The sequence below is a fragment of the Cavia porcellus genome, unplaced genomic scaffold, assembly GCF_034190915.1.
Source record: "Cavia porcellus strain 051 isolate PalLab524CR breed Dunkin Hartley unplaced genomic scaffold, mCavPor4.1 scaffold_14, whole genome shotgun sequence".
Taxonomy (NCBI): domain Eukaryota; kingdom Metazoa; phylum Chordata; class Mammalia; order Rodentia; family Caviidae; genus Cavia; species Cavia porcellus.
The window spans coordinates 50,080,625-50,098,567 of NW_026947497.1; the positions used below are offsets into that span (position 1 = coordinate 50,080,625).

The following is a 17,943-nucleotide window of genomic DNA, read 5'->3' on the forward strand; positions in this document are numbered from 1 at the left end:
AGTGGAACACTTATTCAGCTTGTCCAGCATACACAGTGTCCTGAGTTCTATTCCTAGTATCAAAATACAAAAAAAAAAAAAAAAAAAAAAAAAAAAAGAAAGAAAAGAAGCAAAGCAAAAAGTTACAAGTTAAAGTAATCACCAGTACTCCCCAGAAGCAAGTTGCAGTGGGGTTAAGCACAGGAACTGTCATTATTATAAGTCCTTTTGATAATTACAATAAGAATTACTGACTTATCCTTTAAGCAAAACTTACAACTGGGTAGATTAGTCACACCAAAATTATAGACATGAAGAGTTAAGTTAAATCATACCATCTATAGGAAGAATGGTATATCTTGACACATAGCATTTATTTCAAGGTTCCAGGGTATTTTAGTGGGAGAATATTTATTAACATTCTTCATGACTTTGTGAGAGGAAAAAAACTTGTAGGTACTTCTATTCCCAGTTAGACAGAAAATCAGAGATTACGCAGGTGATTTTTCCACAGTAGAGAGTAAATGAATGGGGAAGATGGAAACAGAATTCGCTCTGAAGGTGTCTGATTTCAAACTCACTTGCTTAGCCTGGGAAGTGCTGGTGTCTGTAACTCAGCCCCATCACCACGGGCAGTGCACACATGCCTGCGGCAGGCACATGGAGGACCGTGCAGGTGTGAAGCTGACCAAGCACCTACGGTTGTCCCTCAGCATTCATGGGGGACTCGTCCTGAGATTGCATCCTGCCCCACAGGCATCAGAGTTCTTCAGCCACCTCTTTGAGGGCCCCCTTGGAGTCTGGGAACCAAAGGATGATCATCCGGTCAACCCCTCCCAACAAGCCTCAGGTAAGCTTCTTCCATTAATCACCCAGACTTAACAAGTACAGCATTTCAAAAACAACTAAATGTATTATTTTATTCCATTTGCTCCAAAAATTTCTGCACAGAATGACACATTTTATTGGTTAAAAGCCTATAGAGTATGAATCAATACAATAGTTATATTTAGTAGATACATTAAGGTAAGCACCAGGGGAAACTGAGCTTTTAGTAGCAAAATACCCTCGGTATGATGTTACCATTGAACTAAATTGTTTTTCATCTTAATGCTTATATCACCACAAACATGAGACAATTATTTCCAGAATCAAATCAGAAGATCATAGTGTTTAACTGTATATTACAAATACATTACATTATCAAATATACCACATTTACTCTACATGTGTTTAGGAAAATTCAGAAAATAAAAAATACATTGGGATATTAATATTCTTTACAGATTCTTCCATATGAACTTAGTCCGAATCATCACTGCTGAAGTAAGAACTGTCACAGTATTCTGCAGTGTAAAGGAATTTATGAATGATTGGGTTCATCTTTGGTATCCAGTGTCTGGGAACCAGATACGTTGAAAGATTGAATAAATCCACAAACACCTTGTACCTGTCACTGAAAAGACATATACACAGATCATTAGATTTGTCGATATGAAATATTTAAAAATTTCTCCTCATACTTGTCTTGGGTATTTTACCATAAATGACTAATGTTCAAAATTATATATTACCTTTTTTGCATAGTGAATATGTATTATAGCCAGTTATGCAGCCTTAAGATTATTTTGGTTTAATTCATATGCAAAGTTCATGAATATAAGACAATATTATACCTTCGATGATTCAGAATGCAGTGAATTCTATTAAAACCTAGAATGTCCGGCATGCTATGTTAAAAAAGACAGTGTTATCACTTGCTACCTTCAAAGGATAGTATGCAAAGTTATCAGTGGAATGTTACAGAGCTTGTGATAGTTCACTGGAAAATATTTCACAAATACAAAGTGGTTGCCAAGTAACTACTGAAGACTTGGTTCACTGAGAGCCATTTTTGATCCCTTAAAATATCTATGCATGGTTTTAAGATTAAAATATATTTTGTGCTTCAGTTTGTTAGAAAGCTATTTTCACTGCTACAGTTTCATAGGGGACAAACTTTTGCCTTTGCACTCAAGCAAATCTAGGGTGAAATCGTGGTTCTGCCACAAAATCTGGTTTCATGGGACTGAAACTTCCATGAGTAAATAGGAATGCTTTCTAGTTGTATAAATAAAGCCAACAGTCCCTTCCTCTGGCTGAGACTTACTGAAGATTAAATAAGACAAGGAGACAGCAAAAATGGCATTTAGGTTAACTGTTCCCACTGGTTGACTAATGTATATTTCTCTCTCTCTCTCTCCTCTCTCTCCTCTCTCTCTCTCTCTCTCTCTCTCTCTCTCTCTCTCTCTCTCTCTCTCATTATCTCTCAGTGCTGGAAATGAAATTCAGTGCCTTATGCTAGACAAGCATAAAAATGACAGAAATTGGAACTTGTGCATTTTATAACCAGCCAATCTGGTAACAAGAATTGGGGTGAAAGCTGTGAACTTCAAAGCCCTGGGAGTGCCACACTTGATCACCAAACCTCCTGAGCTGATTCCCCTTTCCAGGGAGCCATGGGGTCCTGATTTCACATGATTTCTCAGTTTCACCCAAGATAATGTATATATTAAACAAACTAAAAAGCAAAATGTCCTCACAACTATTTAAGCATGGAACATGTGCTCAATAAGTACTGACTTCTTCCTTGTAAAGAGTGTGAAAAGTGCACTTTTGGGAATAGCTGAAAGTTGCTTAATGATATAAAATGAGATCACATTTAAAAAAAGAAGAAGAAGAAGAAGCAGCAGCTGGGTATGGTGATGCACACCTGTGAGTCCAGGATTCTGGGAGACTGAAGCAGAAGAATTACAAATTCTAACATAGCCTGGTTGACTTAGCAAGACATTTTCTCAAAATACAAAAAGAGCTTGTTATGTGCCCCATGTGAATGTCCCAAGTTTAATTCCCAGCTATCACAAAGAAGTTGTGTCAATCAAAAAGGTCTTAAGGAAGTCAATTCTATTAAGGACAAGTGATTAGTCCTGGAAATTGAGCCAGGACGAGGTGAAGGATTCTCCTTCAAGCCTTGAAGGCGCTAAGTGCCTTCACCTTTCACCAGCAGGTAGCAACCCATACCGTGCCCCTTCTCCTTCTAGGATCACCAAGGTCAAGTTCCAAAATCGGGGTTTTACCAAGTTACCAGCAAGCAGCCACACCTGGGCATCGAACTACAAAGGATGAAAGGGGGAGGGGCTTTCCTTAGGTCACACACACCAGCTTCCCCAGGGACACAGGTCTCCAGGCCTCACCTCACGGTTGAGCGCAGGTAGTAGTACCCGGAGGAGCCGCCGGTGCCCGCCTTGCTGCCCAGCATCCGGTGCACCAAGCACACGTGGTTATCTAGGCAAACACATGCATTTACTCCGTGGTATTTTTGTGCCATTAATCCCACAGTGTTCTGTATACAAGGAAGTGTAGTGATTATTGCCTCCAAGAAAGCTCTGTCAACTTAGTGCTTGGTCATATGCAAGGTGCCTGCGCCCCAGGAGACAGCGGGGTTGCCTAGCATCCCTCAGGACACAAAGCTGTCCTTGACAGCTTTGCCCTGTTGGGGACCTTCCTCCATTTATTTGAAAAATAAAATGGTTGAAGATGTGTTTTAAAATTGCATTGCCACATGATGGCTGTGTTACTGTTACGTGCTGTATTGAAGAAATTTCTTTGATCTAAAGTTGATTTTTCCTTCTGGTTATAAAAATAGGTTAAGGTATTTTCTTGAGCCAGCAAAAGTATGGAAATAAAGCAAAAGAATACGAAGGGGAGGAATTCGGGGATACGAGGGGAACTTACACCTCCACTTGGATATGAGCGTGTCTATGTCCATCAGGAAGGTCAGCAGCTGAAAGGGGACCTGGAACCTAGGCTCTTCCCTAAAGACAAAGAAAACTGTGAGCCGCAGCCAGGAAGTCAAGCAAATCTAGAAACTGGCTTTGCCACTGAAGAGCCCTGGAATGTTTAGGATTGTTCTGTTTCTTCATCTCAAAAACGGGAGTAATACTTTGCAACACTGGCTCAAAGGTTAGAAAGTTTCATTGAATGCACATAAAATAACTAGCCATAGTCAGACTTAAATTCTAAACAGAAGGAAAACATACACATAACCTGGCATTTTCCAGTTGAGACAAGTTTGAAGCTTCAAGATAAACACATTAAAAAACACAAACAAAGCCCGGCTTCTTACTGTCTCTAATGAATTTGTTTTCCTTTGTCGTAAACCCTTCATCTCTCCGGGTACATTTTTTTTTCCCCTAGGACACTTAAGTTTGAATGTCATTCATTTATTCTGAGTTCAAGAAAAGAGTCAAGGATTTTGCTCATGTTGACTCCAAAGAAACAAATTTAAAAGGATTTTTTTTTTTAAATTAAAGTAAGAGAAGGAAATGAACACCTCATAACACTGGTGTCTGAAGCCTGTGGGCTGGTGCATTCCCTATTTAGTCACAAGACGTGAGCTACTAGGAGGGGACTTCACTTCCATGGAGGTGGAGGACGTGTTTACTTAACTCAAATATTTCAGGCAGTAAAGGCAATTGTAAGTAGTGTAAAAGTTTCATTTTATAAATCAGACATAATCGCAAACATTGTTTAGTGACCTAACACATTTCATAATTGAATTTCTGAAAAAAAAAATGATCTTGGGTTTTCTAGAACACGTGAGGAAACACAGTATCTTCTAAAAAAGGATATTTGCATAGTTTGCTAGTGTGCCCAGAACACTTTCAGAGATGAAGTCATATTTTTTTATTTAAAAGTAAAAAGCAATTTTTTTCTGCACTTTATCTAAAAACTCAACTATGTATCAAACTAGGATTCCAGATCCCAAGCTTCCTACTTGGCATGCGACCCATAGCGGCTGCTCGCTGCCCCGCCTCCTGTTCCTGCTGCTCTCACCTGTAAAAGTGTATCATCAATGCCCCCTGCAGCGCTCTGTAGGACAGTCGTCTCTCCCCTGCGAAGCACAAAGCAAGTCCCAACATATGCGGCAATCAGGGCAGTGATACTGACTGAGCATCATCACTTTGCATAATGAAAGGGTTCATGTGTTTTTAGAAAATAATTTAAGTTTTAGTTTACATTTTTTATTTCTCTGTGTGAGCTTGGAAACCTTCATTCAAAACATTATTTGAACGTTGGATTCTGAATTCTAAACACACTATGTATACCTTAGATTCTCAAAATCTTTCAGCATCATCTTATATTAGAAAAACTTGATATAAAAATATTTAGCATGCTGGATAAGTATCAGTTCTCAACTAAAATACTATGATGATTTACTTTTCAAAAAATTGGAGAAGATGCCTTTCAAACTACATTTGAAAGTACTTTTCCCTAAACTTACTTACAATTAGTTTCCAATATAAAAGACCCATATAAAATCTATATAAAATCACACATGTGTACTGTAATAAAAGGTCTTTTACCTCACAGCAGCAAACAAGACTTACCATCCTTTTAGTCCTTCAGGGAACATGCTAAAGCTTTTAAGATTAAATAATTTAACACTAATTTCATGTATTGCTACACTTCCTAATTATGTTCTAAAAATTAACGTGTTACTAATACTTTCCTTAAATAGTGTTTTTCTAAAAAGACTTTAAGGTCTTTCACAAAAACAATTCTGAATCAAAATGAACGGAAGAGATTCAGATAAAGAAAAAAGTCACTGACTAATGAAGTTACTGATCATACTGGTCAATTCGTTTCAAGAAATAGTAGCTCAAGATTGCAAGATTGTGCCCAAAGATCCTTTCCTGGTCTGTGTAAGAAGCATTTTGTTCTTTCCCACCTTCTCAGGCTCACTTTCGGCAGGCACTCATACACCTTGCTAGACTGTGAGGCACTCACAAACTGGATTAGGTCTCCTCAGTCCAGCTGGTGTTGAGCACATACTAGGAAAACGTTTGCTAGTGTTTTGCGATTCAGTGACCATAGAAACCTGCTAACAGAGGACATGATGCTTACCAGTGCTTCTTTATATAAGTAGGACAGCAAATTTTATGCTATTTGCCAACCTAAGGTTTCACAGTCTTATAAAATTACATTTTGATTTCACACTCGTGTATCTAAGGAAACAACCCGCCAGGTAGAAACACCTACCTTTACTAAGGAGATGCTCGTGGCGTTTCTCGTCAAACAAAGACAGTAGCACCTCTCTGCGTTTCTGAAGCTCAGCCATCTGTTCTTCTTTTTCTTCAGACTCTGCTTTAGCCTTTAGAGAAAAATATGGCGTTATAGTCACACACAGAAAGAAAACAGGTGCTGGTTTTAGTGGTTTTGGTTAAGTAGCCTGTCAGGTTGCATAAAGGGAATACTTGGAATATTTATTTTATCAGCCACTATTACAATTTTAATATTACTTCTAATGAACTGGAATCTTACACACACACACACACACACACACACACACACACGCACACACCAGTGCCACCCTTTAAATTTAAATAGTTTGATATGTGCAAATAGTTTCTTTGCGAATGTCTTGCGAGATGGACTACGATGTTATAATGAGAGACAAGGACAAGTCACCAAGAATAATCTAGCATTAAACAGCGATTATTTAACATGAGTTTAAATGAATTCCACCTAGGAAAAGTTAAGAATTCTTGGGGAAACTATTAACAGTATTGAAACTCTGTGTTTCACGCTACATCCCATAAATATATTTTCTTAAATATGCTTACATTTAAATTCCCATGACAGCTCTTGCCTGGTTTAAAGATCTTACTTTTCTGCCTATCACACTTGCCTTTCTCATAAATCAACTGAAGTGAAGCAAATTAGTTCACCTAATTATTTTCAAACCCCAGAACAAACACATGGAATAGGAAGAGCTGCTGGCTTATTATTGCCAATTAATTATTTGTTTGAATCATAACCATTCATGAGAAGGTGATGGAGTTAAAATTTTGAACAAAACTTGATGCAAAGAAAGTACTGTCAGATAATCACTGAAGAATGGACTGCAGTGGAACCATGCTGCCCAGGAGAAGCACGAGCAGCATTAGGAAGGGTAGCTTGGCACGGGCGAGGTGTGGAGCCAGGGGAGACATGGGAGATAGGAGAGGCCATGTGACGATTTTGTCATTCTGCTGCAAACCAGAAAGCTGTATTGGAAGATTTTAAGGGAGACACAATCAAATTTACATTCTGACAAGATGACTCCAACTACCAGGGGGAGAAGAATGAATGGAATGGAGGTATCCTGGGAGGCAGGTAGGTCAGGCAGAGACTTTTCCCATTAGAGCAGGTCAAAAACAGAGGCTGTTTGCATGTGGGTGGTGGTGAGAGAGGAGAGGGAGACCAGGACAGGAGACTTTCTGAAAGATGAAACTGGTCAAATGTGGTGATAGATTAAAGAGGTGGCTAAAACTGAGGACAAGGAGCTCCCGTAGGTAGAAGACTGGACCAAATGGAAGGTGTGTAGAGAAAAACTTCCTGAACACTGAGAAAACCAAGTCATTATGTCAGTGGATGGAAGGGGAAATTTTCTAAGTTTGATTTTATTGTTTTTTTTAAGAAGACCAAGAGGAAATAATAAGTAAAACATTATATATATGTACTGAAATTTAAAGGGATATGCATGCTAGAGATATATGTTGGATGATTACTGGTAAATAACTAGATAGTAAGCAAATTAAAGAGATGGAACAGAATATGCTAAGGGATTGCATTTTAAACACTTACTTTATTGATCTGAGAGACAGTTATGAGCAATTAAAGGAAATAGAGAAACAAGAGCCAGAGAATTGTATGCAGACATTATGACGCATATTAAAACTCAAGGGAGTAAATGCTTGGGTCACAATCAGTGGCCACTAGATTACGCACTGTTGAGAAGCCAAACAGAGCTAACATTAAACATGGGCACGGGACTGGCGAACGGGAGGAGGCTTACCCAAGTGGGCTGATCCGGGCAGGAAAGAGCAGTTATCCTAACTATTGCTCTGAATTTAGCTTTACAAACATCAGGCTACAGGAATGCTCACAATAACCCGTTAAGGTAAACGCTCTCTCTGTCTGTTTTACTAATGGGATAAGGAAAGCAAGGTGCATGACTTGTTTGCTATTACAAAGTTCCACAGCAGAAATGAACTCTAGTCCAGCCAGGGAGACTTCGAAGCCCCCATTTTCAACATTACCTGATCCAACCTCTGAGGAGAGAGAATTTGAATAACTCATCTGAGAAATTTACACACAGACAATGCAGGACATGTGGTTTGAGGAAAATGAGAATCACCAGTATTTCTTAAGCAAAAGCCAATTGACATAATCTGTGATTAGTTGACAGGATTCAGCAGATAAACAGGAGCAAAAGAAAAACAATAAGGTTAAATATATTTAGTTGGCAGCCCCTTAGCTTCTTAGTTATACTTAGAATTAGTCATAATATAGAATTTTTCAAGAGACATAAAAAATTCTATTAAGTTCCATTATTTGCAACAAGCAGAAATCTTCCCTGCAACACAGGGAATTTAATAATGATTTTTATGGCACATTAAGAAAACTGAATTAATCATTTAATAGTGAAAGAAGATATATTTATGAAAAAATAATATGGGCAAAAAGAACAGCAGGCAATATTTAAATAAAATCCTTAATGTTTCTTTTTTGTATATTTATATTAACTCAAGACCTCAAAAATACCTGAATCTTTATGAATTCTTCCTCCAGTCCTTGGATGACGTTTTTTTCAAACTTTCCCCAGAAGTTAAATCCATGTGGCTCCAACCCAGGTGTTCTTTCCAGCCATGCCTAAAATAAATATTATTTTTAGGTCAATACGTGATGAAACTTTAAACATATAAAATATACTGTGCCTAACGTTCATAAACTTGAAACCAGAAATCTCCATAACACTTAAAAACATGGCAAATTTATTTGCATTTTTGCCTCTCATTGCCTCATTTACAAAATAGCAAGTTACATGTTTACTTTCCAAATCTGTAAAGTTGTCATCATTAATGATGTTCATTTCTTACTTCATAAATAAATTTCTGATGATGGGAGCCCCGATTTTCTTTTAGAAATCTAGGAACATTTATCAGCCATGTTTTAATAATGTCTTCCGGTTTGTTTTCAAAATATTCTATTTTAGGAGCAGATGGAATCTGACTTGTATAAGACATGATCTCTTTTAATCTCAGGAGCATGGTTCTCTTAACAGCTTTAAAATTAACCACCCATACAATTACTTTAAGATTCTATAAGACCATGCCATCTAAAAATAAAACTAAGTTTATGTACGTCTGTGGGTTCTCCTTCAGCCTATATTTAGTTTTGAACTTGGTTTTGTGATTTTTTTCTTTCCATTCTTATAAGTTATTATAGGAGCGTATGCAGAATATGATAACATAAATCCACATCTAAAACACCCAGCAAGTTAATAAGCACTGTATAATTTACTAAAAGTTTAATTTGCAAAGGAAAGACTTTCTGAAGTAAATCAGGACAATACAAATCTTATTTAATTAAAAAATCTTATTTAATTACTTACTAATAAAGGTTCAAATTAACCGTCCCTGAAGACTATTTATAGACCACTAAGGATTTAGATATGAAGGAAAAATTTCTTTGTAATTTAACTTAATAAAGAAAAGCACTGAAGTGGAAATTTTCAATTATTTATAAAGAAATAAAATATATATTTCAATAAAAGTTAAACTTATGCTATATTTTTTAAAAATACAGAATATTTAAAGAAATTCATCATAGTAGCCTGAAAGCCAGATAATTAAATATTGCTTAATAGGGATGTTTAGAGGAATTGCTTTAATGTCATGTGATTTTTAAATATTAACCTACAGTTCGTTGCATTATTTTTTTAATTTCCTCAAATACTTAATTTTTAAAAGTTGAATTTATGAGTTAGTAGTCTGTAAATTTTTTTCCATCGTTTCCGCATAACCCAATTTCTTTTGTGGGGAGGTACTGGGACTCAAACTCAGGACCTTCCACTTGCCAGGCAGGCGCTGTGCCACTGAGCTAAACTCCGGCCACCCAGGCCTGATCTAAGTTTTAAACTTCTGTTCCAGCAGCAGCTGGGTGCACAGAATGCACTGATTCCACCGCGGGGCAAGGCAGCGCACCTCCACCAGCTGCAGCAGGGTCTTCTCCTGCTCGGACTTCAGCAGCAGCTCGTTCTCCTCCCCGCTGAAGTTGTCCCGGTAGTGTCGCCTGTCATAGGGCACTCGCACGCTCTGAAGAACGCCTATTTTGTTCTCTAACAGTCGGAATTGTAAACTCTGGAAGCCTGAGGCTGGAGTTAAGTACTCTCTTTGCGGAGAGAAGGGGAGGAAAGATGGGTTGGCAGTGCGCATCACAGCAGTGGTCAGTTCACTAATGTTTTATCAGCAAACCGTGACACTTAGTCTGGGGGACCTGCCACCTGTGCCTGTCCTGCTCTGCTCCCTCCGGCTTTCCCTGCCCTCCTCCTCCCTCCTGTCTCTCAACATCCCCATATCCCTTTCCCTTCCCTAGGAAGTCTGTTTCTCTGTTTACTATCATCTTTCTTTTACTTTGCCCATAAATTATTTGTACTTTGGGATTCACAAAAGAGCAACTGTGCTATTTTCAACCTTCTGTCTGACTTCTTTCTCTTCCCACATGGACTCAAGGTTCCATGTTTTTCCTACAAATGACCTGAGTGTATGATTCTGTATAGATAACAGCACATGGCCTCCTGTGTCCTTAAGGACTGCTGGAAAACTACCGTGGGCAGCCACTTAACATTGGCCTTTGTTAACATAAGGAAAATGAGCCACCCAGACGTCAGCATCTCTGCCAGTCAATTTGACAATAGGCGTTTTATCTGGTAGAGAAGTATCACCGATATTTTGTACCTATAATATGCATCTTAGTATATAGTATATATGACATATTTTATATAAATTTCCATGACTGTCCATTGAACAAATACTATATAGAACCTGGGCAGTGTGCACAGCTGTGCATATGCAAGTGGGTCTAGGCTAGATTTTTCCCTCAGATAAACAGTTGGACACAGCTTCACGATGCGCAAAGACTGTTTACAACTATTTAGTCCCTGCCACAAAGACATTCCTGCACCCTGCCCTTCATCTCACTTCTGAAGTTACTGTGCACATCAATGAAACAGTCCAAGTGAAATAACCAAGATGCTGCCTGTATGAAAAGACAACCCCAAAAGCCTGGATTTCCATCTACAGCTCACCCTGCCACTTAGATTCCAGTGCATGTCTTTCATCTAACTGATGCTGAAACACTGTGTTTTAAAAATCCACCACAAAATACATCTGTATTCTTTATGGTCATCAGACATATTGGGACTGTTACAGCATATCAACAAAGTAAGTTGCTTCAAAAAATTTCTCCTGTGATTTTAGTAAGTAAACAGTATGCTCTTTAAAAAAGATGTGTGTGTGCACCCCTGAACTTGCACACTGACATACATGGCTTGGATTCTCGGTAATTTATAGCTCAAGCCATCATTTTTCTGGGACCCCTCTGATTGGCATACTTCTTTATACAGCACCTCGGGTCCCTCTGTTTTCATTTTTAAATCAGCAACATACTTTGTAGCTATTTTGGCCATCTCATCGTGTAAAATCCTCCTTAGAGAAAAGCAGTATACAATAAGGAATTAAAATTATTTACCCGCATTATTTTTCTATGTAAAAGCAATACATGCTTTGATAACTTCTCCACTGTGATGAAAAGCCCCCAGACCAGCAGGCCGTGCTGCTGCAGTCTGAGAAGCTGCAGCAAGGGGGTCGCAAGTTTGACCCGGCCTGGGCAGTTTAGTGACTCAGGGAGGTTTTGTCTGGACAATAAAAAATAAGAACCCCGCGGTGATGCTGCTGTCGGTAGGGGCCCCGGGTTCAGTCCCAAGTGGGTGGGTCAGGAGCGGTGTCCCTGCAGGTGGGCGGTGCGCTCCTCCCCCGCCCCTGCACCTGAAGTCGTTGAAGTCCAGCGGCGTCATGGTCTCCAGGACAGAAAACTGCTGCACCAGGAGCTTGAGGATCACCACCACCCGCTGCATGCGCGTGGCCACCTTGAGCATGTTCCGCTCGTCCCGGACCTGCGTGGGACCGGGAGCTGGGTCAGGCTGAGCCGCTGCGGCGCGGCCCTGTGGGTCCCGGCTGAGGCGAGACCTCAGCTCGAGACGGGACTCGAACCCGCGCTAGCCGGTCCCAGCTGTGTGGGAGAGGCATCAACCAACTCGGATCCTTTCTCTTTCTTTAAAAACAGAGACGATATGGAAGCGAGGTGGAAGGGAATCCCAGAACACCACTTCCACTGCTTTCAGCACAAGTTTCTGTTTTAATTTTAATTTAGTTTAATTTGCTTCAAAAAAAAAAAAGAGTCCAAGGCAACACGGACCTGCAGGTAAAGAGCAGGCGGAATGTGCTTCGCTCTGGTCCGCCGGGCGGTGAGCGCCTCTGTCCACGGCACGTCCGCGGGCTCTGGGCAGCCACGCGGGGAGGGCTGAGGCCCTGGACCCGGGGGACATCTGCCCGGGACATCTGCCATTCTTGGCCCTCCTCTTCTCCACTTCCCTCTTCTTCTTTTCCCCTTTCTCTTCCTCCTCTTCCTTTTTCACTTTTTTATTGCTCCGTTCTTTGCAAAAGTCATAGTCATAAGAAATACAATTCTATTACCATTAATTACACGATCTCAGGAGCATGATAATCTACCTTGGTTTATAGCACTTTTTTACCAAAAAAGATTATTGAGTTCCACACAAAGAACTTAAAAACAAAGTTTGAAAAAAAACTTTCAAGTCAATGGCACTGACAAAATATCTTGAAACTATCTACTCAGAAATGTTTGGTTTTTTTGTTTGGTTTTGGTTTTTAAGCCAGGTGTAGTGGTGCATCCCATAATCCAGCACTCCCGAGGCCGAGGCAGCCTCCTCTCTGAGTTGGAAGCCAGACTGCGCCACACAGTGAGTTCAAGTCCAGCCCGAACTCAAAAGACAAAAATCAAAAACCAAAAGACAAAAGCGAAAATCAGGCAGCATTTTTTCTTTTGAAATCGTTAGTCGTTTCAATATTTGGTTTTATATTTTTCACATTAATGTTTTCCAAAGCTTCCAAAAATATATAAGACAATTCCATGGCATGATAACTTACATGACCGTTCTGGAAGATCTCTCGAACAGAATCTAATTCCCAGAGAATTTGCTTAAACCAGAGCTCATATGCTGTAATCAGAAAATGCTTGTCAGTCAGAAAGTTACAGACGCTCTGACCACAGTTATGCAAAAGACACATTTCACATGTTTGGAAATAAATGAAAAGTGGAACTTTAAAACTAATACAAGAAATTGAGACCCATTTATGCTACAAATAGCTATTGGTATTAGAGTAGCCTCTACTTATTGAGTGCTCTAATGTGCCAGGCATATTATCGACTTGCTGAACCCTCAATGTTTTTATACTGGCTCCTCTCAAAAAAACTATCATTCAAGTCTTTTGGAAGACAGCACATAACTCAGTCCTTCTTGTAGGCAAGGTGGGGTGGGTGGGGCGAAGCAGGGATACTCAGCTTAAACTGTAAACCAAAAGACTAATGGGCATAAACCTGCATAAGAGACTATAGGTTTTAAGTTAAGCTTGTAAAACAAAGGTGCTTGAAAGGTAGTGTTTTATTTTTAAGTTGAGGAAAACCTAGCAGCTCCTGGTCTCAGGACAAGTGAGGACATGGCCAGAGGTTTGTGGCACTCTAAAAGTGACAAAGCTTCATGTGAATCTTGTTACCAAGTCTGACTTCACTAGATTCGATTCAGCATGATTCAGTCTATCTTCTCTGAGAAGACGCATTTGAGTCTAAGGCTATTTGTTCAAGCCCAAATCTCATGAAAGCGTATATATGGAAAAGTGGAATCAAGGTCCTTCTGTGAGCATTTGTTTCCGCTTTCACAGGAGGCCATGAGACAGGCTGGCGTTAGGCAGAAGTGACATAGCTGGGCATAAGGGAGAAGCAGAATTGGAATCAGTCTGTGTGAACATGGCCACTGGAGTGAACATCACTGTTCCTGACCTTGAATTGGCTCATTTGTGCAGTGGTTACAGAGCTAATCACCCACGCATCGACTCTGAGGCTTTCATGTCTTAACAATTTACAGTAACATGACAAGCTATGGTCTCTTAAGCTAAAGATACTGCCCAGAAATAGGAAATTCAGCCAAAATAAACACATTTTAGAAAAGAGTTACAGTTTAGGCCAGTGCTAGATGTTCTATAAAATTATATAAACTTCATTAGCTTGAGGGATTTATTTCATGGGAATAGTTTTTTAACATTCCACATGGAGAAGCAGTATCATCTACGCTCACAAATGCTTCATGAAATTCTCAGAGATGGAGTTAAGGGCAAAGCTAGAACCTTGTCTCAATTAGGAGAAAAAGGACACCAAGATGACATTACAAAGCCCAAAAGGTGTCCTGAGAGAATTTATCTGACAAAATGCTCTTCAAGTGTTCCTAACAAAGAGGAGCCCCAAACCTCTCACCAGCTGAAGATACAAGATGACAGCTGTCCTCGTTTGGAGGGCAGGTGCCTGCAGACTAGTGATTGTCTAAATTTTTGCGGCTTACCTTGATGAGTTATGATAAAAAGGTGCTCATCATGGATTTTATTTCCTTTTAGTTCACTCTGAAGCTCTTGTGCATTCAAAATTTTTCCCAACTTTAAATGAAAAATAGAAAGACTGATTTCAAAATTGTAAAACTTGAATATTTCGGTCAGCTTTAACAAACGAATGAAATTCTGAAAACAGTTCCAAGCTTCCCAAAACCTTTCCATTTTATTTTAAACAATGAATGAATCTCATCATAAAGAGTGACTTAAATTTATGATTTTTTATTCTTTTCAGACAAAATTTTGTTTGGGAGGATTTAGCCACAAGTCCTATGATGCTCTCATATGATTTCCTTACGATTTGATGAAATAAGAAGGAAAATTAGGCAACTTGCTCAGGCTGTCTGTCATTCCGTCCTGTGCCCTCTTACTCCCTTTTAGAGCCTGTTCTAATCAAATATCGACACGTGGCAGTCCTTAGAAACACATCCATAGATTCAATAAAAAAAGGAAGACAAACATGCGTAAAAACAAACATCCCAAAGCAATCTCCAAACAGTCTGTTTATTGATGATTCTTTTATCTAAAGACTAATGGCTTCAAGAAAATTTTGAATGTGTCTTTATCATTTCAACTTCGTGGTGAGAGATTGATAGTAACATCTTCTGAGATGCCTGTGTAGTTATCTCAGCCCAGGTTTATTGATCATGTTTTATTTATACAAGTTGTGTAATGCCTGCCTTTTATCTATGCTCTTGTGTCCTAACTCTAGATTCTCTGCTTTTGGTTAATTTTTATTTTTATTAGTGCAAGTTTGGAGTATGTAATGATTACACTCATTGTGGGGAGTTGGTCCATGTACATGACACATTTTAATTCTTTTTTTCAGTTCCCTTTCCCCTTCTCTTGATCTGCTTTCACTAAGCTTCTACCAGCAGTGTCAATTTGCACCTAACAATTCTCTGGAATTATTTTTATAAAAGTAGAATAAACAAATTTTTGTTGATAGGGTATCTTTAGGTCCAGAAAACTATTGACTGCAGCGAGAGAGAGGGAGAGAGAGAGACAGAGACAGAGAGAATGAGAGAGAGAAGGGAAGGAAGAGAGAGAGAGAAGTTAGGATTCTGTCACTCACATGCAGGTAGTTGCCATAGAGAAGTCCTCCTTTGCTGGCTTTATTCACACCAATTTGCGATTGATCTTCTTCACTGTCTTCCACAGATAGATTTTTAAAAGCATATCTACAGTTTTAAATGAAGAAAAAAATAAATATTGCAAAAAAATACAGTCAACTAATAATAGGAATGTTTAAAATTCTGTCTCCAGCTCTATTTTTTATAGAAAAAAAATAAGATGGAGAGTTTTCAGACGTCAGGCTGTTCATACTTGAGGCTTTTAAGCACCTACATCCACTTAGAACAACCAATGTCGATACTCACCCGAAGTGTCCTGAGAATGGACAGCCACTCATGGTGACACAGCACCGTCCTGAACCCAGGGAATTGTGACACTGGCTGATGAGAGGTGCTGACTTTTGTACAAGTTCCACAGCTGCCTTTATGGGCCCTACTGGCTGCATCCCAACCAATCAGCACTCGCCTTGAGCTCTCAGCCAATCAGCACTCTCCTTATGCTCTCAACTGGGATCTCTTTTCAATTGGTTCCCAACCAGGTTCTCATTTCAGTTGGTACGGGACTGAGCCTGTGTGAGCTCCAAAGTGGGTTTGTGTTAGGCGCAGTATGTTTGCTAGAAGAACGTGTGTTCTGTCAGACCGAGTCTGACTTGCCAAATTCTACTATCACAGAAGAAGTCATCAAGACTGTCAACAGAAGTCAAGATAAAATTACGCCTAAATATTCAAACACCTGACATGTTGGTGTCACGTTATAAGTAAAGATGATATGCTTATACAAGAATAAGTGCTTTCTCAGACTTGAATATTCTTCCAAGTCCTAATTGGAACACTGCATTTGAGCATCCACAACATGACCGAAGGTGACACGATTGGCCACTTCCATCCCCCATCAACATTCTTCCCCCTTCATCTCCTCTAATACACAGCGGTAGGTAGGTGAGTGCCCCAAGCACTGCCCTGGAATTTTGTAGACAGTGTTATGTAAGTTCACCACATTTCTGTGCTCACCAGTAACGTGACAGAGTAGCAAGATGCCTGCGTACATTGCATCGCAATAAGGCTGGTTTGAACATTAGAACCATGTGCTCACAATTTAAACAAGATCAGTGATAAAGAATCTCTTCTGGATACGTTATTAATTGGTTCAAGTTCCCCAATTGTTCTGAGAGCTATTGACCCACGAGAGACCCCCCACACTTCAGCCACCTCTGCTTGTTGAGACCTTCACAAAGATGCATCCTGCATCTCTTACCATCGACCGTGATGTCTTTGTGAACTGTACCGAAGCTATCAGTAATTAGAAGCTTTGTTTCTGGTCTTGGCCCCACCACTGGCTGTGTGAATCAGTAAGACTAGTGTAACTTTCGGACACATTCACTTCTCCCCAAAGAGAACCGTAGTTGTGTAAGTTAATTGTCATTGTGAATCCTGACCCCCAGTGAAATCCTTCTATTGCTGGATAGTACCTTCTAAGGTAAACAACATACGACAGATGACTTAGAAGGCGAAGCTGTAAGAGAACCGTGGAATCTTCAGAACTACGCATGCATCAGTGATATTCCCTTTGGGATTTTACGGATGACCCTGGTGATGGCCTGGGTGGGACCAGGCCTGGGGTGGGAAAGGCAGGGCAGCACCTGCACCACCTCCTGGTGTCCTGCCCACTGCTTGGAAGAAAGAAGCTTACCGCCTCTCTGACTCTTTTTGATTCTTCATCTTGATACATGGTTGTGAAGAACAGTAGTAAATAATTTGTTCTACTCTTAACTCTTTTGGGCTAAGAAATCCTCTTACTTATTAGTCAACAGGTGAATAAAAGAAAAATAATTTTCTACATAAATTAGAAACAAATAAACATTTTAGAAGCAAAACAATTCCTTTCTTTAAAAGCAGCATTGCACTGGGATCTCCTGAGCAGGACCACCAAGCCAGAAGTTTGCTTTTGCATCAGAAGAGCGACTATTACTTTACTCAGGGCAGTGATTCCAGTGGCGACCCTCAAGCCCACACATTCTTACTCACTTTTGCAATAGACAGCATTATCTAATTGATGACCAGTTTGTTCTGGTCATTATCTTGCCAATATTTAATTTTTTTCACTTGGAATCCATTTTGTTGATCTGTTGTTTACTTCAGATTAGGAAATTTTTCTTCATGTTTTGCACCTAATACATTTCATATACTGTTTCACTGGGGGAAAGGGCTGGAAGTCAAAACCATGCTAGCCAAGTGCTTGACTACTAAGCCATCACTCCCAACTCCTATGAGGGGTGTCTTCCACAAAC

At 39.6% G+C, this 17,943-nt stretch overlaps 1 protein-coding gene across 1 annotated transcript; it reads right to left on the minus strand.

The window, feature by feature from the left end:
• Window positions 1–865: 865 nt before the first annotated feature.
• Tdo2 (tryptophan 2,3-dioxygenase) lies at window positions 866–16,096 on the minus strand. The gene is made up of 12 exons (XM_003476984.4): window positions 15,962–16,096; window positions 15,658–15,763; window positions 14,540–14,630; window positions 13,074–13,144; window positions 11,892–12,019; window positions 10,050–10,236; window positions 8,608–8,715; window positions 6,061–6,172; window positions 4,855–4,912; window positions 3,754–3,833; window positions 3,213–3,303; window positions 866–1,435 (listed from the first exon to the last, which is right to left on the minus strand). The coding sequence occupies exons 1-12, from the start codon at window positions 15,991–15,993 to the stop codon at window positions 1,282–1,284; spliced, it is 1,218 nt and encodes a 405-aa protein (XP_003477032.1). The 5' UTR covers window positions 15,994–16,096; the 3' UTR covers window positions 866–1,281.
• Window positions 16,097–17,943: the final 1,847 nt, after the last annotated feature.

Excerpts from the sequence above, each read along its gene's own strand:
- Tdo2 (XM_003476984.4), bottom strand. The coding sequence starts at position 15,993 with ATGAGTGGCTGTCCATTCTCAGGACACTTCGG. Across the intron at positions 12,020-13,073 it reads AGATCTTCCAGAACGGTCAT|GTCCGGGACGAGCGGAACAT; the intron begins GTAAGTTATCAT and ends GGTCCCACGCAG. Across the intron at positions 3,304-3,753 it reads GCTCATATCCAAGTGGAGGT|ATAACCACGTGTGCTTGGTG; the intron begins GTAAGTTCCCCT and ends GTGTTTGCCTAG.